At 52.3% G+C, this 22,032-nt stretch overlaps 1 protein-coding gene across 3 annotated transcripts in view; it reads left to right on the top strand.

Annotated features, from left to right (window-relative positions):
• The window catches only part of CRTAC1 (cartilage acidic protein 1), a 158,386-nt gene that overhangs the window by 126,123 nt on the left and 10,231 nt on the right, over window positions 1-22,032 (top strand). For 2 of the 3 annotated variants that reach the window (XM_049645533.1, XM_049645531.1), the window contains exons 12-14: window positions 7,357-7,502; window positions 7,967-8,009; window positions 10,940-11,083. In XM_049645533.1, coding sequence (XP_049501490.1) covers window positions 7,357-7,502; window positions 7,967-8,009; window positions 10,940-11,083 — 333 coding nt within the window. Of the gene's footprint in view, window positions 1-7,356; window positions 7,503-7,966; window positions 8,010-10,939; window positions 11,084-11,545; window positions 12,266-22,032 lie in introns of those variants that run through there. The other variant, XM_049645532.1, reaches the window with a different exon arrangement.

Raw genomic sequence — 22,032 nt, 5'->3', positions numbered from 1 at the left:
AGAAAACTGAAAGAACATGCAAAAAGTGTGAGCAGTGACTCTGAGTGGATTAACACGGTAACTCTTACTCATCCAGGTGGCACTTTATTACTGAATTTCATCCTCACGACCACCCTGTGACGCGGGCACTATTTATCCCCACTTTACAAATAGGAAAACTGAAGATCATGGCAATTAAGAAACCTGCCCAAGGTCACATGACAGATCAGTGGCAGAGCTGAGACTCAAATCCAGATCTGTCCAACCGTGTGATTTTTATTTTCTTCCATATGTTTTGTGTGCGTGTGTTCCAATTTTTATAGGAGCACATAATATTTTTGCAGTCTGAAAAAGGAACATAAATGTTGAGGGGGCCCGGGGCCTGGTTATGTGAGCATGTTCTTGGCCTGTTTCACCCTGGATGGGTCGGCTGGCTGTTGAAGCATTTGTCACTTTTAAGGTAGCCATTTGCGATGCTGGCCAAGTACGAGATGACTTTTAAATATGTTGTCCTCCGACGAAACAGCAGTAGCCGACAGTCATTGAGCGCTTAGTGTATACCAGGCACTGGACTTAAGTGCCTTGCATAAGATACCTCACTCAGTTTTTAACCACAACCCGATAAATCGTAACCCCATTCCACAGGTCAGAAAACTGAGGCTCAGGCTGAGAGTGGTGCCCCAAATCACATCTCCAGAAAGTAGAGAGGGCTGGATTTGGACCCCGATTCCTTGAACACCACTGTCTGAATTCTTGACCTCTGTGACTTAACTGCTTGGCCTCCCATAGCTGCTGTGTGTGGAGCCAGCCAAGGTCCTCCGCTCTGCCTCTTTCTTCCTGAACATCCACGTCCCCTCATTACCAGGTGACCCGTGTAAGGCCATCCAGTCACCAAGATAATGCCGTGGTATCACAGGTGGGATGTTTATCCAGGCATCTGGCTGGACGTCAACGCCCCAGCCCACTGTGTATAGATCAGGAAATTGAGGTTCCACAGAGCAAATCCATGGTAAGGATGGGACTGGGGCTGAGGTTCTCCTTCCTCACATCCTGTGGGCTGCCTGTGCTGTTTTAAGACGTTTTTGTGGGCCTCGCTGGGTCTCCTCTCCAGCCAGAATCTGCCCTTGACAAGATTTTTCAACCGGGCAGCCTCGGTTCTTCAACCAGGCAGCCTCGGCTGAGTCATGTGCGGGGACCACGGGCACCCAGGAGCCTCCATGCCTCTTCACAATGTCTGCCTCCCACACTCAGGGTAACACGCCGCGGCATCTGGTTCAGAGCCTCTTCTTGATATTTTGCAAGGCCGGGGGGTTTATTCTGGCTCTGAACTCTGGTCCAAACCGCTCCACGGGTCCCCTTGTAGGCTCCTCTCTTGCCAGGATCCACTCCCAGAGAGCCACTGAAGGAAGGCTGCTCTTGGGACCTGTCCCTGTAGCTCACTCTTGAGCCTGGCAGTGAGACTGAGGCGACCGAGCAGGAAGCAGCGCCAGGAGCAGGTGGCCTCTATCCCCACAGCTCCAGGGCCCCCAGTCCAGGAGGGTCTCCTTCATGGATCCAGCGTAGCACAAGCCTTCCTGGCTGATGGAGGGGCAGCGATGGGGTGGGAAGAGAGGGAGCCAAGAGGAAAGGCCAGATGGAAGGAAGGATCGAGGAAAGCGAGGACCGGGACCACAGACAGGCAGTGGGCTGGGGAAACCGAGAGACACAGAGAGACCTGGGAAAGAGACAGATGAGACAAAGAAGAAATACCCCTGCCCTCCAGGCTCACAGTCCAGGGAAAAAGGCAGATGGACACAGGGATTCTGGTGCAAGGTAGATCTAGATGGGCTGTGCGAGGACCAGCATGGGAGAACTTCGTTCTGCTTCCCAAGGACATGGGCCTAGCACGAGGTCTAGCAGGATGGCGGGAGTTTAGAAGGCACAGTGGGCGGCTGATGAGAGCACTCCAGGGGCTAGCCTAGCTTGAACACAGACCCAGAGATGGGAGTGTTCAGTGTGCCCACGATGGGAATGGTCTGGTAGGAGCGGGGCCTAGAGAGGGAGGCCAAAGCCCACCTGGGGGGGCGGGGGCAACCAAGAACCAGGCTGGAGGGGGACAGGCGGATCAAAGCTCCCCCGAGCAAGCCAAAGCCAGGCCGTGCCATGCGAAGACAGAGCGGCCAGGAGCTCGGGAGCCCCAGCAGGGGTGGTGTCCTGCACCAGGAGCCCTGCAGGGAGGGCAATGCTTGAGTTCTTAGAAGGATTTAATATTTTTTCCTGATTGTAAGAATAATGCATATTGATTATCGGAAAATTAGAAATTATAACATGATTAAAAAGAAAGGAAAAAGAACCCAAAAGCTCAACATTATGTTTCGAATATTAAGCAAAAGGTTAACGTTCCTCCCTTCACCCTCTCCCAGTACCATTTGATCCATTTAGTCAATACTTATTTACTGAGCCATCTACTATGTGCCAAACACTAACGAGACAAAGATCCTTGCCATGGGTGATCTTAATTCTAGTGGAAGTAGAAGAAACATATAAACATAATAACTAGGTAAACATATAAACTGTTAGAAGATGTTAAGTGCTGTGAAAAAAGCACATGCAGAACAGGGTAAGGGGATCAGGAATGTGGAGGGGGAGGGGTGGGGTCACCTGCTCCCGGCTCCACGCTTTTCTATGTGCTTTTACCACATGCGCTGTGCCTAGGAGCATATTTATAGATAAATACTCCTTGGGAGTTTTTGTTAACAAAAATGATGATACTCTTCCATTATTTCCAAACTTGCTTTTTTTCCCTCCCTCTTAACAACATAACCTGGACACCATTTTCGGGCTGCGCATCTCTCCTTTGTTTTCCAAACTCTGTGCCGCACGGTATGTCGCCGTGTGGCGGCATTCATGATTTGTGGAGCAAGTCTCCTATTGACGGGCAGTATGATGGTCTCCAGTCCTGAGCAGTTTGTTTTGTGGCGCCTGGGGTGAGAAGGGGCATGTCCAGAACACGAACGCAAGAAAGGCCTGCCCTGTCCGTCCAGTCACTGAGGCCCAGATGTGGGGCCCCTGGCTGTCCCCGGGAGGGGGAGGTCTCTAAAGGGAAGAGGACCCAAGGAAACCCCCCTTCCAGCACTCACGGCGCTCCCGCTCACCCCAACCGACCCTGCTCCCACCCTCCCTTTGTGAATCATCCTCTGCCTCCCCCTGACTTAGCAGCAAGGTTTGGGGGAGAGTGCGTGGACAAGTACGTGGGCATGCACGTGTGCCCCTCGGCACGCCTATGTCTTGCTCATCCCTGCACTGAGCCTTGGTCAGGGGACTAGCTTCTCAGACCCTCATGTACCCTCCCCACTCCCGAGGGTCTGGGCTGCATCGCATCACCACGCAGTAAAAACTCACAGACCTCCCTGGATGGCTGTTTCATTCTCTGGGGTTCCCAGGGGGCCCATTCTGGTGTGCTGTCGGCTCCCATCCTACCGACCCCTGCTCAGTGGAGCCCCTGGCCTTGTTTCACCTCCCCTCTGCACCCTGCCCTGGCCTTGCCCTGCTCCTTCTGGCCAGCTGGCCAGCCAGGCTCATAAAGAAGAATTTATGCTCATGGCCTTTGTGGGGTGGCCCACTGTGCACTGTTTGCTCTGCACCTGCATCGTAGCCGCCCCCCCCCCCCCCCCCCCCCCTGCCCCCCCCCCCCCCATCCCCCCCCCCCGCTGTCCGATTCCTGGTGTGCAGAGGACTGACACCACTCACCCAAACCCAGAAAATGAAAACAAGCACCTACAGTCTACTTGTCCCAGCCAGCCCCCACCGGAGGCTCACCCGCTGCCCAGCCCACCCCAGGCATTGACAGTACCCCTGCCCCCCCACACACACACACACACCACCTTTCTTTAAGCGAATTGTTTGCGAGTGACTCAGAGCTGCCTCCGAGCCTGCTGGTGCTCATTTAGGGAAGGAAAATTCAGTGGCCCACATAAAAATTGCTTTATTAAAGTGCAAAAATATTCCACCAACTGTATTCCCACCATCTGTTTTGCTGGTAATTCTGAAAAGCGCAATTCTCTGAGCCTCCTTGGCCTCTGTCCTTTAGAAGCTGCCAGAGGTGACTCCCTTCTGCTCTTGACCTCCCAGCTGTGCTGGTTATGGGGCCTCCTCTGCCCGCAGCCCCACTCCCTGACACACAGGCCTGGCACGCAGACTGCTTAAAAGCTGCCCTTGTGCAGTGCCTGGAATGACCTGGGATGTCTGGCAACTTGAGAGGGAACAGTCTGGGGACAGGAGTCTGGGTTCCAATCGTAGCTCAGGCACCTGTGAGTCACTTCACCTTGCCAATGTCTACACATGGAGAGCGGGGATAGAACGCCCACCTTGCAGAGTCGTCTGGAGGGTTCAGATCAGCCTCACACATGAAAGTTCCAAAGTCTCTCCCCATCTCCCCCCGCCCCAACCTGCCAATACGTTTTCCACACTCTGCTTCCCCCACCTGGAACTTCTCCCTACTCTTCAAATACACATGACCTTACCATACCTCTGTACCATGCCGCACCATCTGTCAGGACTGCCCCTTCCTTCCCTCCTCTGCCTCACAAACTCCTACTCCTCCTGCAACACCCAAATGGAATGACTTTTAACACCCGCCTCTCTCACCAAGTGGCACCAATGCTATGGCTGCACGTTCCCAGTTCATTATAACATCATCACTATGTTCATTGCCTCCACGGGATGCAGCTCCCACAGGATGGGACCTGGGTCCATCTCCTTCCTGTTAAATCCCAGATCCCTGCAGGACACTTGGCCCGTGGTGGGGCTGGGCGTCGGGGCCAAGTGAGCAGTAGAGCAAGGGCAAAGCAGATATGGGCTTTTGGGGTCAGACATCCCTAGCTGGGGAACTGTGAGCAACTTACATCCCCTCCCCGGGTCTGAGCCCCTTTGTCTCTAAAGTGGAAATTAGAAGTCTAGTACGTTCCCCACGGTGCTGCCGAGAGGGTCCAGTGCCAACAGTGAGATCACCTGGTACAGTTTGGGGTACATATTCTCCAGTATTATTGCCAAGAAATGAAGGTGCTTTGGGAACTACAGGTGCCCCCATGTCTAAGAGATGGTAGAGATGGGGATGCTTAGGGGACAGTCGGCTGGGGCAGGGCTCACATTCCAAGGAAGAAGGACTGTCCTTCCCAGGAGTGCTAGAGCTCTGGGCCACACCCCCATCTTACAGATGAGGAAACTAAGGCCCCGGAGAAGGTGCCCAAGTCAGTAAAATCAGCAGCAGCAGAGGAGGGAGTGCTACTGAGATGTGTTCTCCTTGGCTGGCTTCTCTCATAGCCCCTGTCTGTCCTGGTTTGGGAGGAAGGGAGGAAGCGGGACTCAGAACTACATGCTATGAATATTCGGTGACTCTTCTGAGTTATTTGTGGCACTCCAGTCAGGCTGGAAAATGTATTCATGTAGCATTCTGTTGGCTTAGGTGAGAAACATTTGCTATTCTTTGTCTCCTTTTTTTAATGGAAAAATATTTACTTTTTATATATGCCACTTAATTTGGGCACTGTACAACCTAAAAATGCCAAATCTCTTTAACTTCAAGAGACTATTACAAAACAGAAAAAAAAAAAAAAAAGCCCACAGATGATACCCCCCAGTCCCGTGGTCCACCCTTCTTCTCCAAACGGAATTATTATAGAAGGAGGGAGTGGGGGATTAGAGGTTTATGAGAAACAGTTTCTGGCTTAAGAAAGCAAACCCCAGAATCAGTGAGGCTGGAAGGGGAGAGTCTGTAGGGGAACAGAAGCAGCCCCGAGTGTGGGACTCTGTGCTCTGGGAGTCTCTCCCTGGTCCCACTGCCCCACCTGGCCCACAGAGACGGGCTTTTCACCCTTGACGCGTGTGCGTGTGCCCGCAGCACCCTGCCCTCATTAATCACGGCGCGGTAGCAGCAAGGCCAAGGGGAAGCAAATGCGGGGAGGGTCCGGAAGCTGTGGCTCGCAGCAGGGAGCTTCCTCTGGAAGCTCCATAGAAGGGTGCTGGGACTCCCAGGAAGAAGGCACAGCTGGGGCCCTCCACCCCATGACCCCTGCTGTCCCAAGCTCCCCACCAGGGTGAACCCCTGCACACAGGAGTCTACACACACACTCCCCTCAAAGTCTGCTTGTGGCTGCCAACCCTTTTCTAAAATACAGGAATCCCTTTTATACATGAAAATGTGCCACAGACTACCCTCCGCCCCCACAGTAGCTATCCTTGTAAAATCCTTTGGCGGACAGTAAGGGCCCAAAGCTGCTGTAAATTCAGCAGCACTTTTCGGTTTCCCTGTTTCTTCTAGGAGTGTCTGCATACATTAAGGGAAAGTAGCACGTATAAGTGGGTGACATTGTTTATTCAGCCCACGAATGGTGCTTGAGGGTATGACGGGATTTGTGGACCCCTGAGCACCAGGCCTGCATCTGGTCATCCCTGGTGGGTGACGAGGGGGCTGCATCCGCCCTCCTACCTTCACTGAGCACGGCCCTCTTTCCCAGGTGACTGACTGGGGAAACAGCCTCTCCTTGCAGGTGAGGCCCAACCCCCCCCCCCCCCCCGCCCGCCTCACGCCCACCCCCATTCATCACCATTAGCCTGACCTTGCCGCAGTGACAGGCCTGATGCCTCAAGCAGGGGGCTGGGGCCGCCTCTGACACCACCTGAACACCTGACCTATCTCTCCAACCTGCTTTCTAACACCGATGTAACACGTTGCTTTAAGGGTGTGTGTGGATGGATTCTCCGTGAATATTCTCTGAGCTTCACCATTAGCTTCTGTAAACATCTCAGCTCTATAGGACGGTCCTTCTCCTGTGCCTTCCACCGTCCTGTTCTTTATCACCTCAGCTTTTATTTAGAGCTCAGCTCAAGTGCCTTCCCTCCAAGAGCCTGTCCCTGATCACCCTGGCTAGAAAAGTTCCCCAGCCAAGCCCCAGTTCGTCTTTACCATGTTGCCCTATCTTTGTTTTCTTCACAGAGCTTGTTAATATCTGACATCATTGATCTGTTCATCTTTTTGCCTGTCTGTCCCCACCAGAGCGGACGCTCCCTGAAAACAGGCACATTCCCAATGGTAAAAGAAAGCATGGCCCCTAGCAGGCTATAATTATAAATGATATAAATTTAAATACAGTGACATGGCCAAAATTACACAGCAAGGCAAGCGGTACCAGTAAGATTTGAACCCAAAGTCAACCTGCTTACCACCAGGCTTTCCCTTCTCCCCTAAAACAGCTTCATGCTGATTGGCCTGTCCGCTAGAATGTAAGTTCTAGTGCTGTGCTGTCCAATATGGTAGCCACGAGCCATGCGTAGCTATGGAAATGCAAATTCATTAAAATTAAATAGAATTTAAAATTCAGTTCTCCTTCTGTCCCGTAGGGAAGGATGAAGCCAGCAGTGTGGAGGTGACGTGGCCAGATGGCAAGATGGCAAGCCGGAGCGTGGCCAGTGAGGAGATGAACTCTGTGCTGGAGATCTCCTACCCCCGGGATGAGGACAGACTTCAGAGCCCAGCGCCACTGGAGGTGAGTAAGGGTGTCCGGGCCTCATAGCCAGAAGAGCGGACCCCCTCCACAGCCCCATGGTCTGAAAGTGGACTCCCAGGAATTTGCAGATTTTGCCTCCAGAATGATGGAAATCTTCTCAGCAAAGAGCAGGCTTCATAATGATCCCTCCATGTGTAGTTTAGGGAGGGATTTGTAGTTTAAGAGGGATAGGTTCTGTTAGGTACCCCAGCTCAGGCACCTGGATCCCACCTGAGGGGAATAAGCAGGAGTTTGAACTGAATACATTCTCGTCCTTCCCCCAGTCTCCTCTTCTCAGTGCAAGGGGAGGGGTCCCAGCAGGGAAGGGCAGCCCCAGGCCCAGAGCTAAGAGCACCCCTCATTCTGGACTCAGGGTGACAGCTGCTCTGTGGCTGTGATTAGGGGGGAACCGGAGGTGGGATCTTCTCAACTCACCAGTGTCTCTGCTTCTGCCCACCTTGCAGTGCGGCCAAGGATTCTCCCAGCAGGAAAATGGCCATTGCATGGGTGAGTTGCCTGCAGGCACTAGAGGATGGGGCAGAGGCCAGGATCTCCCTGGAGAATGTCAGTCTGAGCCCTGGCAAAGCTTAGGCTGCAGACAAGAGGGGAAAGGTGGGGAGGGAAATGTGTTGTTTGTCCCTGGGGCTCCAGATGCCAAGACAACCGCCACGTGACTCACCAAGGTGGGAGTGATGCCAGCAGCCAATAGGCCGAATCATGGCAGTTCTGGGGATGGGGTGCTTCCTGCCACGAATTCGGAGAGAATGGGCTTGGGGAGGAGACGCATAACTGCCTGTACAGTGCTCACAGGGTGGCCCGGCCGTGCGAGGGGCCGTGCGGCCACCTCACGGTGGCAAAGGTGCGCGTGCGTCTTCCGTGGTGGCTTTGGCATGGCCAGCTGGCGGAGCGGCAAGCACGGGAGCTGGCAGACAAGGATGGGCATGGCCAGGGGCATTGGAGCAACCCGGGCGTGGAGTGTAGTCACAGAACAGAAGGGAGACGGTAGCCTCGTGCAGTACTGGGAGGCAGGTGGCTAGCACACTGCTAGGACCGCAGCTCTGTGAGCGTTCGCTGACTTTCTGAAAGTCCTCCGAGGGCCTGGGGTGGCAGAGGGGCAGCCAAGGGGCTCAGCATCTGAAAGACCCTCAACCCAGTATCTTCTGTGTCAGGAACCGACAGTGAGGGGTCAGGTCAAGGACTCCTCCTGCCTTTAGACTCTCAGGCAGCATTCTTCCTAAGTCTGTTCCATAGATGCTCATCAGCCCCAGGCTGAGTGGGTTTGCTACTGAGACTCAAGAGTAAATGAGACAGGGCCGCCTGGGTGGTTCAGTCAGTTAAGCGTCCGACTCATGGTTCATGGGTTTGAGCCCTGCTTCGGGCTCTGTGCTGACAGCTCAGAGTCTGGAGCCTGCTTCCGATTCTGTGTCTCCCTCTCTCTCTGCCCCTCCCCTGCTCGTGCTTTGTCTCTCTCTCTCTCTCTCTCTCTCTCTCTCTCAAAAATAAACATTTAAAAAAATGAATTAAAAAAAAAAAAAAGAGTAAATGAGACAGACACAGCCCCTGCCCTCATGGGGCTTAGAGCCAGTGGGAGAGGCACATGAATAAACAGTGATGACCAGAAATGTGAGCAGGGCTGGGTGGGGGAGGGGTGGGATATGGGAGCACAAAGGTGGGGCCTCAACCAGCCAGGGAGGGTCCCAGAAGGTGCCCCAGGGAGACAAGGCCTAAGCTGAGACCTGGGGGGCGATGGGGAGCTCGCCAGGCAGAGAGAGGGGAGAAGGTGGTCTGGTGGAGGGCCCTACACCGGCAAAGGACCACAGGTGAGAAAGTGAAGGAGCGCGGCTCTAAGGGTGGCTTGGGAGGAAATTAGTCCCCTCCACTCTCCACATCCCAACCCTGGCCACTCTAAAGAGAGGATGCATGTACACAGAACTTCCAGTGTCTAGCCTGTGCACTGGAAGGACCCTGTGGGATCACCCTTCCAGCCACTTCTTTTTCATCATCTAGTGGACAGTTACGTGCCCATGCGAGGTGCTGGGGATGTGGGCCAAGCACCTGCCCTGGAACAGCATCTGTTCTGGGGAGAGGGACCACAAACACGTAACCTGGCAGCCGGATGAGATGGACCAAAAGCGCTTTAAGCAAGGTGTCCCTGGAGACTGTTCTAGACAGAGTGGTCAGGGAGAAGCCCTTTGAATTGAGACCTGAAGGACGAGAAGGTCCAGCCACATGGAGAGCTGAGGGAAGAGCAGGAGTGAGGACCACGAGGCAGGAAAAAGGCTCTGTGTGTGAAAGGAATGGGAAGGAGGCTGGCGTGCCCAGAGGTGGCGGGGGAGCCAGGCGCTAAGTCAGGGAGGGTCTCATGGTGTCTGGATTTTGTTCCTGGGGCCCTTTGCAATTAAGCAGGAGAGTATGATTCACATTTTCAAAAGATTGCCCTGCCTGCTGAATTGCAGATTAGATTGGAGGGAAGAGTGGAAGCCAGAGTGCCAGTCTGAAGGTGGCTGCAGAAATCCAGGCAAGAGGTGGTGCAGGCTGGGAACGGGCTGTGGCTGGAGAAGGAGGTGGGCACACAGAGGGGTTCTATGGGGGCAGAGCAGCAGGATCTGTTAACTTGCCTACAGAGGTAAGGGAAAAGGAGGATCTAGGGATTGCTCCTATCTGTGCTTGAGCGGCTGAGTGGGTGACATTGATTGACTTAGGCGAGATGGGGCCAGGGGGTGGAAGAAATTTGAGGGCTGGAGCATCTAGATTTCCATTCTGGACGTACTGAGCATGAGATGCATGTTGGGTTCATAAGTCTGGAGCCCCAGGGACAGGTTGTAGCTGCAGATAGGAATCTGGACTCATCCATCTATGAAGGGAGCACCTACAGGAAGTGTGGTACATAGAAGACCCCGGGCCAAGTGTGACACCCCCAACACGTAGAGGTCAAATATAGAACTGAAAGGGCAGGCCTACGCTGGCCGACTCCATCTTGTTCTGTGTCCTTCACCTTGACCACACCTCCTCCCCTTGAGCAACCTCCCGCTCACCTGCCTAACAGGACTCGGACCCTTCCCCAGCTAATCGGCTGAGGCCACAGCCATTACCTCACCAACTGCCCCTAGGCCCCAATAAAACCTTTGTCCTTTTGAAACTCGCTCGCTCTCCCCAGTATCTCACCGCTGCGTCGGTGCAGGTAGGGGATTGAGCTCGAGCTAGCTCGAATAAAGGCTCTTTTACTTTTGCATCGGACTCGGCTCCCTAGTGGTCTTTGGGGATCACGAATTCTGGGTATAACAGAACGAGCCAGCCAGAGGGACTGAAGTGAGGGAGTTGAGGCATAGAGAGAAGAAGGGATATGCCCAAGGTCACAGAGTGGGTGGGGCAGCAGAGCCTGAGCGAGGAGCCACTGCCCCACACCTCCCTGGTGAGAGACTCCCCTCACCTTTCAGACACCAACGAATGCATCCAGTTCCCATTCGTGTGCCCTCGAGACAAGCCTGTGTGCGTCAACACGTATGGAAGTTACAGGTGCCGGACCAACAAGAGGTGCAGTCGGGGCTACGAACCCAACGAGGACGGCACGGCCTGTGTGGGTGAGTGAGGCCCAGCCATGGTCCAGTAGGACACAAGGAGTTGTCTTCCACTGGGGAGCTTTGGGGAGGCCCCAGATCAAGGTTCCCAGCCCCTGACTTCTCCTGGCCGGATGGAGTCTCCTTAGACCCCTGTTGGGTCTCCGGGGAAGACCGTGACAGAGGTTTGGAGAAGCCCCCACCACTACTGCCACCATCTGAAGGGTCCCTGGGGTGCTATGCCCTGGCCAGAGGCCACTGTTCTTCTCACGTCTCCCCTTCTCACATATTCCTACCTTAAGGTCAGCCCGTCTTTTCCTACCAGGGATATAAACTAGCTCCTACTACTCATCTTTGTCTGAATTTCTGAACTGGTATTTGTCTTCTTCCTCCCAAATGCTTCCCCCCACCCCCATCCCACCCCCATCCCCTTTCTCTTTTTCCCACTCTCTCTGTCTCTCTCTCTCTCTCCCATCCTTTTTACAGCTCAAGTGGCCTTTTTAGGTGGGTATCCTTCTGCTGCCTTTAGAATCTCAGAGCCTCTCTCTCGGGCCTCATATCTTTCTCTAGGCCTTGGACTTTGCCTTCAGTTATATGCACTTTAAATCCCATCAATAAAGGAAAAAAAACTAAACTAAACTAACAACCTTTGTGGAAAACTAAATCTCTCCCGCTGCCTGTCTCTCTCTCCACGCCCAGTAGACTCTGCTGCGTGCTCCCTTTGAATGGACCGCAGGGGTGGCCATCTTTGAAAAGGGAAGTTTGGGAGATACTGATGTTTGTGTAATCTTGTTTGTGAAGCCTTTCTTTGCATGTTTTCTGAGAAAACAGAAAAGGAAAGTCTCCCCTCTTACCCCATCTACCCTCCCTCACTTCTTCAGAAGAATCAAGATAGTCCTGTCTTTTCTGTATCCTCCAGTGTCATGAGCACCCTGTTTTGCCCTTAACAAAGATGGCTCCCAGGCAGTTGCTTGCTCAGTTGATTCATTCATGTATCATGTGCCTGCTGGTTTGGCCTGTGCTGTTTCTGCTCTGTGTGCCCTGACTTCCCGTGGTAGAGAAAGCCTTCTGGGAGTTGGTGGTTATTATGGGAGGGGAAAAGGTGGCCCTTTGGGACTCTTGACAAAAATGTTAAAGTTTGAACTTGCCAAGTCTTCCAGCCTCTTTCTGGAGAAATTATGCCAATAAACTCTCTGCTGCGTATTAGTGCCTAGCTGATAAAAACAAAAATGTGTCTGGGGCAAGTAGATGCTGGTTGGAATCCTGAAGTAGCAGCAGCTTTTCTGTCATGTAGCCCTTGGAAAGCAAATCACGAGACAGGGAAAGTGTCCTGGGCATGAGAAATGGTTTGGGTATGTGCACCAATGTTCATGTTTGGGGGGCTGGGGTCTGGGCCAGGCAAGGGATGTAGGATGAGCAAGGAGCAGACCTGGAGGGAATATTCTGGGCCTTTTACCTGGGGGACGTTGCTTCTCTACACTGGGCCTCAGTTTGCATAATCTAAATAACAAGAGATTTGGTCTGGTGTATTCCCAAAGCCCTTTCCTTTCTAAGACCCTTCAGTGTGTGGCTGGACAGAGATACGGCTAGTCTCAAGTTACCCTGATTTCTAGAAAAGAATCTTGCAACTTGGTCTCCTCTGCAGTCTGCTTAGAAACCTGGAAGCCTCGGGGCGCCTGGGTGGCGTAGTCGGTTAAGCGTCCGACTTCAGCCAGGTCACGATCTCGCGGTCCGTGAGTTCGAGCCCCGCGTCAGGCTCTGGACTGATGGCTCGGAGCCTGGAGCCTGTTTCCGATTCTGTGTCTCCCTCTCTCTCTGCCCCTCCCCCGTTCATGCTCTGTCTCTCTCTGTCCCAAAAATAAATAAAAAACGTTGAAAAAAAAATTATAAAAAAAAAAAAAAAAAAAAAAAAAGAAACCTGGAAGCCTCTGTAGCCAGAAGCACCCTTTGGGAATGATGTAACACCATAGAATACTTTCACAACCAGCCTCGGTAGTGAAGGCTTGTTATAAATCACAGATCTGTTCTTCGTGGGGGAAAAAAGTTGCCCCAAGATATAATAAAATCACACTTAAGCATGCAGCAAGCATTTTAAAAACATATTTAACAAAAAAACTACCATTTTCTGATATAATAATAATACTCCCAATAAATCACAAAATATGAATTCCTCATAGCTAGTACTGTTTTTACACTCAGAAGACGAGCTTAAATGAAAAGTTTTAAAATAAAAACAACCACATTGTCACAGGAAAGCGTGTAACAACTTAAAAATCGCTCCACTTCTGGGAAGCCCGCTCCTGTGTGTTCAGGTAGAAATTAAAGGTCTGGATGGGCCCAGACATGAGGCTCGGAGAGATGAAGTGATCCACCCAAGGTCACAGAGCCAGCTGGTCCCCAGCCAAGGCTGGAGCCCTTTCCTACCACACCATCTTGTCAGGGGGTAACAGACAGCACTGTCACTGTTCAGACTATTCCCTAGTCATTCTGGAAGCTGCTGCCTTTTTAGAAATGAACGAGTAGATCTAAGATAGCGAGAGAAGTAAAACCCAAAACCCATAGAGGCAATGGTTCCAAATGTAGTGGTGAATGGCAAGACGACGGTGTCCACTGACAGACTGCACACAACAGCACGAGAAGTAAGGGACAGGACGGCTAGTGAGACAGCCTGCCAAGGACATCGGAAAATTCAGGATGACAGCAAACTTCAGAGGATACCTCGTCAAGTAATAACCATGAATCCTCCTACACGGAGTTTCTTACAACAGGGTGTGTTTGTGTCGATTTACCCTACTTGGTGGGTGGGGCCAGATGAGTTACAAAGAGGAGTCCCAAATCCCCCCAGCTAGCAAGAGCACCACTACACTATCCCAGCTGCTGGGTAAGAAGGCTTACTCCTGATGTGATTCATTCAGCCAACAAATATTAGTTGAGCACCTATTGTGTGCCAGGTACTAAGCTAAGCTCTGGGCATACAATGGTAAGTAGAGATGACCTGGTTTATTGTTCCCACATGGCCTCCCTGCAGCCAGATGGAGGAACCCGGTGCATGGGATAAGAGTGGGACTCACAGGGGCTTTCTGAAAAATCTAGCTAAATGCTTGGGTGGCCACACCAGAAAGCAAGCTCTCTCATTCCAGTATCCATTGGGCAAGCATTCACTGAGAACCACTGAGAATACGCCTCTGCCCAGGAATGTACCCTTAACATAACAATAATAGCCACACTTAGTGAGCTTGGCATGTCTGGGCCAGATCTAAGCTCTTTAGAAGAATCAGTTTGTGTAATCCCCACCACAATCCCGAGCGGAAAGTGCTATCAGGATCCCAGTTTTACAGAGAAGCTATGTGGCTTGCCCAGGTCACACGGCTGGGACACACAGAGGAAGGACTCCGTCAGAGTAGTCTGGCCCCCAACCTGAGCTCTTAACAAGGACCCTTCCTTCCCATTTGGGGTGACTAACCCGTTACACAAAAGCCACAGTCTCTCTGCGTTGCCCAGGGGCCGGGGATGGGTTGGGAAGGAGGAAATGGAGTCTCTGACGGAGCCCGGGATCTGTGACAAGCGCCACACGGTCACCCTGCAGCTGCAAGATAGAGGTGGCAGTGCCCATGCTGAATCTTCTCACCAGCCAGCTTGGCTGTCCTTAGCAAAGGGAAACCGTGGATCACCTGCACAGCCTCTTCTACTCCGTCGCCAGCCCTGCTCTGGGGAGGTGCCATTCTGAGGGCCAAGAGTTTGATTATGCGTCACTCTGGCTGCTATGGCCCCCTCCCAGGGTGTGGGCCTCACACCCTGACCAGCACCTCTGGACTGTGACCCGAGCAGGAACTGCACGCCAGCCTCCAAACAGGGCTGTTGATCGTCTCTCTGGGGCCGCACAGACACAGGACGAATGCTTCACTTTCTCAGGGAGCCAGCTGAGTTTGTCCAGCAGATTCCAGAGTGATACCCCACCCAGACTGTCAGTCCAGGAGGCAAGCCGAGCCCCTCCCCTCCTCTCCCTCCCCAGGGTCAGCCCCAGCTCTCTCCTTCAGCGTGGGCCAGAACCCCAGCCACATCCTGTCAGGTCTGCCGTTGTGTCTCCTTAGCAACAGACACGTCCCAGAAGGGGAAGGAGGCGAGAGAGCGAGGGCTGCTTAGCTCCACAGATAATGCCAACCTCTCCTTCCGCAACCATCCCCTTAAGGAACTGTGGTTAAACAGCAAAGTGGTCGAAAAGAAGACCACTGGAGAAAAACGAGAAGCGGGAAGAGAAAAGGCCCTCCCCAGGGAACAGAGCTAACATTTACGGAACACCCATCGTATGCCAAGAACTTTATGTGTGTGTCCCCATGAACCCCCCCGCCCGTGCTGTGGGCTGAATGTTACTCATCTGGTTTATCACCAAAGAAGCAGAGGCTCAGGGAGAATAAGTTCCACAAGGTCACGTGGCCGGTTAAGCGGCAAAAGCTCTGATTCAAAGCGGCAATTGTCTGGCTCCGCAGCCTGTGTTTTTAAGCCTCTTGGGGAACGATCTCCGGGAAACTGACACCTGGGCAAATTATGTAACCAGCTGTCACTTGGCATAGACTGGACACGTGCTGTGTGCTGGGCCGGGTTCTTGTGGCCGGGCCCGTACACCTGTGTACAACCCTGGCTGACCCCTGAGTGCCCCATGACGTACAACATGATCAGGATGCAGTCAGAAGATAAGTGCTATTGGAGCTGGGCAGCAGCCTGAAGACACACGGAGGTGCGGGACTGGAGGCAGAATGGCCCTTGAAATAGGGAGGGGCAGGGAGGGCCTCTCTGGGAAAGAGGCATTTGAGCAGAAATGTAAAGTAAGCGTGCTGGCCTCCAGCCTCGGCTTTCTCATCTGGAAAATGGGATAGTACCTACCTCACAGAGTCATTGTATTAAACAAGATGATCTGAACCACTTGACACGGTGCCTGGCGGGTAGTCAGCCCCAAAGAAATTTGAAATATTCATAATATTACTAAGCAGCAAAGTTCAGGATGAAGCCTGGGTCTGTGCAGTGCCGAAGGCTCACGTGGCTCCCGGCACTCCCTGCTGTGGCCCAGGCCACCCGGGAGTCGGCAGTGCGGGAGATGTGGGGGGACACTGGCCACCCTCGGGGAACTGACAGCTTTGCAGAGAAGAGATCTCAGGACTGAAAATGGCCATAAGGGAGCAGAGAAAACCCTCCCGGGGCCTGAGCTGTGGGGATGTTCCGCCAAGTTGTCACGCGGGGCCATTCCCAGAGACAATAATCACCAAGTAAACCGAGCAGGGGGAGCGTGGCATTGACTGGGCTGCACAGGGCACACGTCCACCGGCAACTGGTGAACTGGCCTGGGATTCGGCGCTTGACTGTCACAGAAGCCCTAGAACGTTAAATCCAGAGGCACCTGAGAAGTCATTTAGTCCTGCCCCATCCTTTTCAGCTGTGGACACCGGGGCTCAAAAGGAACAGTGACTTCCCGAGGACCATAGCCACGCCAGGAATTTGACTCCTTCCTGGGGCTCCTCCTTGCCCACCCTGCCTCGTTTTCCAGAAAACTTAAAGTATTTCAGATGCACAACTGTGCACAAGAAAACTTAAAGTATTTCAGATGCAGAACTTGTTCTTTCCGTGGTGCTGACCCAGAGTCAGAGTCAGGGCAAGGGCCCACCAAGCGAACCAAAGAACCATCCTTGGCCCATGGAACATAGCTGGGCAAGAGCTGAGTGAAAGGGCCAGGTGCACAGAGGGTCCTGCTCTGCTAAGAAGGGAGGCTGCAGAAGGGGATGTCTGGTGGGGACAGAAGGAGGACCTGTATCGCTCTTCCCAGAAAGTCCCTGCCCAGCCCCTCATGAACCCAGCCTGCCTGCCAGAAAGAAAGTCTGGGGCCCAGAATAATTCCTATAAAGGGAACTCATTGTCCTTCTTCATGGCCAGCCCCGGAGCAACCATGAAGGACTTATCACCCAGAACCATTTCATGTACCCGCCCCACCCACCCCCACCAAAAGATCTAAGGACTAACACTCCTCCCTGCACCCCAGACCTGGGTGCAGAGCTCCTGGGAAAGGAGAGAAGCCCAATCACATCGTGCCCAACTGCCCCTGGGGACCGTGGCAGAGGAATAAGCTTGGGCCACAGGGAGGAAGGTAAACCCCATACTTACCATCATGGGACTTCCTGGTCCCCTGGCTCAAGATTTATAGGCCTTGAAGGCAGATGCAGACAGGAAAGAGGGAGGAGAGGGTCTCAGAGCCTCACCCCAGTGCAGAATGTATCTTGTGTGCCAGAATATTAGAGAACTGGTCCCAAAATCCTATGGTCCTCCCACCCTCCCTCCTCTCTTCCTTCCATCCTTAAAATGTTCTCTTTGCCCTAAGACCCTGTGATCAGATGGCCTGAGGCTTGACTTCCAGACACCCCACCTACATGCCCTGTAAGTGGCCTCAAACAAGCCGCTTCCTCTCTCTGAGCCTCACTTTCTTCCTCCACAGAATGGAAGCATAACAACCTCACAGAGCTGTTGAGATAAAGCATGCAAGGTGCTCAATGCAGTGACTGACCAGATATTATTATAAAATCTGCCCCAGGCCCTTTAATCTACTGCTTTCACTTTTAGCACTGCCTGATTTTACAACAATCCATAAGTCATTAACTGGGGCAATGTGAAACCTGTAAGAATCCTTCCCAACGAGACATACCCATCACTCATATGCAGAGCTCATTCAGGGACCAGGTTACACTGTATCTTCCCTTTGAAGAACTCCGGCGCTGTATTTAGATCTGCACTGGGAAGCACAGGGCCGATCGGTACCCATCCATTCACCTGCCTCTCCAGGGTCTGCGAGCATCCATCCCAAGCCAGGCAGCCCTCTCGCCCACCTCTGAACCATCAGTCATCTCCCGGTACCCATCTTCTCTGTATCCGTCCACTTATCTGTTTGTCCACCCATGGTACTTCACTCTCTAGGGCCCCAGGTCCAAATTTCCAGGCAACGTACTCAGCCCCATGAGGATTTACCCACCTTACAATAGTGATGTTCAGGGAGCACTGAGCAGGGCTGAGTGGGGTCAGGATGCACACTTCCTCCCCTCTCTTCCCCTCCCAGGACAGGTGGAGATCATGAGCAGAGCCATGAGATCACAGCCAGGGCAACTCAAAGCAGCTGCCCAGCACAGGGGATGGCCCGGCGTCACAGCCTCTACCCTTTTTTTTTTTTTTTTTTTAAGTTTATTTATTATTCTTGAGAGAGAGCATGAGCAGGGGAGGGGCAGAGAGAGAGGAGGAGACACAGAATCCGAAGCAGGCTCCAGGCTCTGAGCTGTCAGCACAGAGACCGACGCGGGGCTCAAACTCACAAACCGCGAGATCATGATCTGAGCCGAAGCCGGAAGCTTAACCGACTGAGCCACCCAGGCGCCCCCTGCCTCTACCCTTTAAGTGAGTTAGTCAGTGACCACCTACAGTTGAATTGTTATCATTCAGTGACCACTCACCTGTCTGCATCTGCCTAAGCAGCCCCTCAGGTCGCATTACTCCAGGGGCCAGAGGATTTCACATCTGTATATCCCTGCCTCTTCCTGCCTCATCCCTTCCTGCCAGCCTTCCTGGTGGGCTGCATTTTGCATTCACCTGCCAAGGGCAAAGCACTGTGACAGGCACTTGAGGGCAGGGGGTGGGAGGCACTGGAGGTGAGTGAGATAAGATCCCCACCCTCCAAGAGTTTACCAAGGAACTGGGGACAGAGGGGAAAAGGCCATTCATTGCCATGCACAAGGTCCAGTAAGCTAGGTATAACATTTCCCCCTTCCAGGGCCTGGCTCAGGCTGCTCTCAGGTGGTAGCTGGTCCCCAATCACTTTTCCATTACAGAAATCGATAACTTAAATTACTCCAGAATAACTAGCCCCATCATGCCTCTGCAAAACTAATTCTTCTGTGTCCGCATTTGCCCACATGCTTCTCCCTGGGTCTGGAATCTGCCTTTATGAGGCAATCCAGGTAGAAAGGAGTCTTTCACCCGACTGTGACACAGTGGCAGAATGAGAGCAGGATTTGGGGTCTGACGCTTAGGTTCAGGTCTTTACTCTGACACTTACTGGCTGTGGGTGCTTGTCAAGCTACCTAACCACCTGGAACATCAGTTTCCTCATCTATAAAATAAGAATTCAAATATAACCACCCACCAGAGTGTTAGCGAACTAAATGGAATAATAACGTACATGAATGTTCCTGGCGTATATTAGGGAACCAGTGAACCCTTGGACAAATGTCTGTTTATTCTATGCAAGAATCTGAAACCTGGCTATAAATCTGTATCACGAGGCCACTGTATAATGAGGTCCTAGAGTAACTTCGGCAATAACAATAATATTTTACTTGGGAGAAATAGATTCTCATTCACCGAGATGCATTTTCATCGTGCTCTCATTTTACAGATGACAGAGCTGGGACTCAGGATAACTGAGCGCAGCGCTAGGGGACGGCAGACTGGTGCAGCCTTCTGACTCCCCCTTCCCACTCTTCCACCGCCTCCGTGGTCCCTGATTCAAAACCACAAGGCCCGGTGCAGCTCCAGGCTGCCGCACGCTGAGTTCTGCCATCCGGCAGGTGCTGAAATGACAAGCCCGTTAAATAGCCCCTTAGAGGAAGAGCCGTGAGCTCGGCACTCTGCCCTGGGCTCTGCCAAGAGAATAAATCCTCCCAAAGTTGCCTGAGAAGGGTCGTGTGGAAACGTCAGAAGGCTGGACTCTGAAAGGAAGGAAAGAAACTGATGTTACCGAACACCTCTGTCATGCCAAGCACATTCTAGGCCAGTTTCCCAGATTCCTCAAAACCAATTGTTCTCAACCATTTTTTAGTGGGTGGTCACATACTCCTTTGAGAATCTGCTGAAACCTGTGATCCTCTTCCCCAGATAAATGCATGTTATTTTGCAAATATGTGAAGGAGGTGGGTCAAGGTCAAGAGCTCCTGGTGTAAACCTGGGCCCTTTTAGGGTTTTCTTAGGTACCAGGCACCTTTCTTCTCTTATGGAGGCCCCACCCCTCATCATATCAAACATTGTCATATATATCCACAACTCACACTAAATTACACACACACACACACACACACACAACCAGAGTTAAGTTGAATTACAGTGGACTGTTTGACAGTATTACATTTTGTAGATATGTAACAAAGTATTAATTTCAGCTTTGTGTTTACTTTTCCTATTTTGGACCCAGTAAACTTTTTTGGTAAATTTTATTGAAATGTACCATACCTATAGAAAAATACACAAATCTTAAGTGTGGAGCTCAATGAATTCTCACAAGGTGAGCCCGTCTGTGTAACCAGCACTCTGCTGGAGAAACAGAGCATGAGCACCCAAGAAGCCTCCCCAGGCCCCCTTCCATTCACTATACCCCATCCCAGGACAGCTGCTCTCTAACGTCTAACACCAAAGATTAGCTCTGCCTGTATTAGAATGCCTTACGAGTAGAATCATAACTTGTACTCATTTCCTGTCTTCTTGCTTTTGTGGAACTGATAAACTTTTATTTGGGCCTCGGACATCTTCCGAGGCCTGTAAAAAGGCTCATAGCCTCTGGGCGCTGTCAAAATTGGGGGTTCTCGACCTTATTTTCACTCTAGAACCTCCAGGAAAACTTTTAAAAAGTCCTAATGTCCAGGCTGCACCCCAGAACAATGAAATCAGAATCTCTGGGGACAGGACGGGACATCAGTGGTTTCTCTTGCTCCCTGGGTGACATTGACTGCAGCCAAGGATGAGAGGCACTGGCCCACGCGATTTTGTAAAATTTTAGTACCCCTATCTTACAGCTGGAGAGGACAGTGGGGCTCGAGGGGTCTCCACCACATGCTACCCTCATAAAGCCTGAATTCCAATTCAGGTCTCACTAGGAGTGGTATTTGCATTGCCTTCACGCTTGGTAAATAGTCAAGTCCAAACGAAGCGTAGGTGCCTCCTGCCAGAAACTTTCCTTACTCTGAGTCCTTCCGGAGCTGTGGTCAAGGGAGCTAGGGTTTCCCAAGAACAAGGCGGTGCCCCAGGAGCTGGCCGTAGGGAGAGTCACCGCCAGCTAGACTCCATCTTTGCCCCACAGGGTTTGGGAGCCCTGGGGATGGTTCCCAGGCTGCTGGGTTCCGGGGTGCAGTGCACGATTCTGCCGCTCGGTGGCACCACGAGCTTCTGTAAACCCTGTGGTTTTCACACACCCCAAAGGAAGCTAGAAAGCAGTCTGGCAGCAGTGACCACGGGGGAATGGCAGCCCAGAGCTTCCTGGGGGTTCCTCTGCTCGCTGGGGCCTGACAGGGCCTGTTCCTGGCTGGCCAGGGGGATGCAGAGACGTGGCTGTGACCCAACCCAAGGAGGAGGCCACTTCCCCCATAACTGAGCCAGCAGAGAAGAACCAGGGAGAGAGAAGCCACGCCTCACCTGCTTCTCCCCGCTCTGCCCTTCACCGAGCTGCCCCCGTGGGCTCCGCAGTTGAAGAGCACAGCCCACCCACGCTCCCGTGTTGCCTAGAAGCTCCAGCCCTGGGCTTGGAGGTACCAGGCACAGCTCCAAGTCCTTACCTGGGAATCTGCCAAATCCTAACCTAGGATGACTGAGGACCTCAAGCTCTGACAGGGTCCCTAAACCTGGGTGAACTTTGCCTAGATTCAAAACCAAGCTCTTCCACTTCCTAGTTATGTAACTTTGGGCAAGTTATTTAACTTCCGTGAGTCTCAGCCTCCTCATCTGTAAAATGGGAATCATAGTCCACATCTTACGATTGTCGTGAGGACTGAATGGTTATGTGGCATCTTAGCCTAGCGCATGGCACATAGTGATAAAATAAATGTTAGCTACTATTGTGTATTATTACTATAAATAATAACCAACAGGACAGAATGTCTTGCCAACAGGACAGAATGAACTTACCCACATGTTAAAGAACAGCCTCCATTGTGACAACCCCACACACCCCAGGTTTGAGC

The sequence above is a fragment of the Panthera uncia genome, chromosome D2 (assembly GCF_023721935.1).
Source record: "Panthera uncia isolate 11264 chromosome D2, Puncia_PCG_1.0, whole genome shotgun sequence".
Taxonomy (NCBI): Eukaryota; Metazoa; Chordata; class Mammalia; order Carnivora; family Felidae; genus Panthera; species Panthera uncia.
The sequence above is the reverse complement of the archived record's forward strand: the minus strand, read 5'-3'. Positions and strand labels throughout refer to the sequence as shown.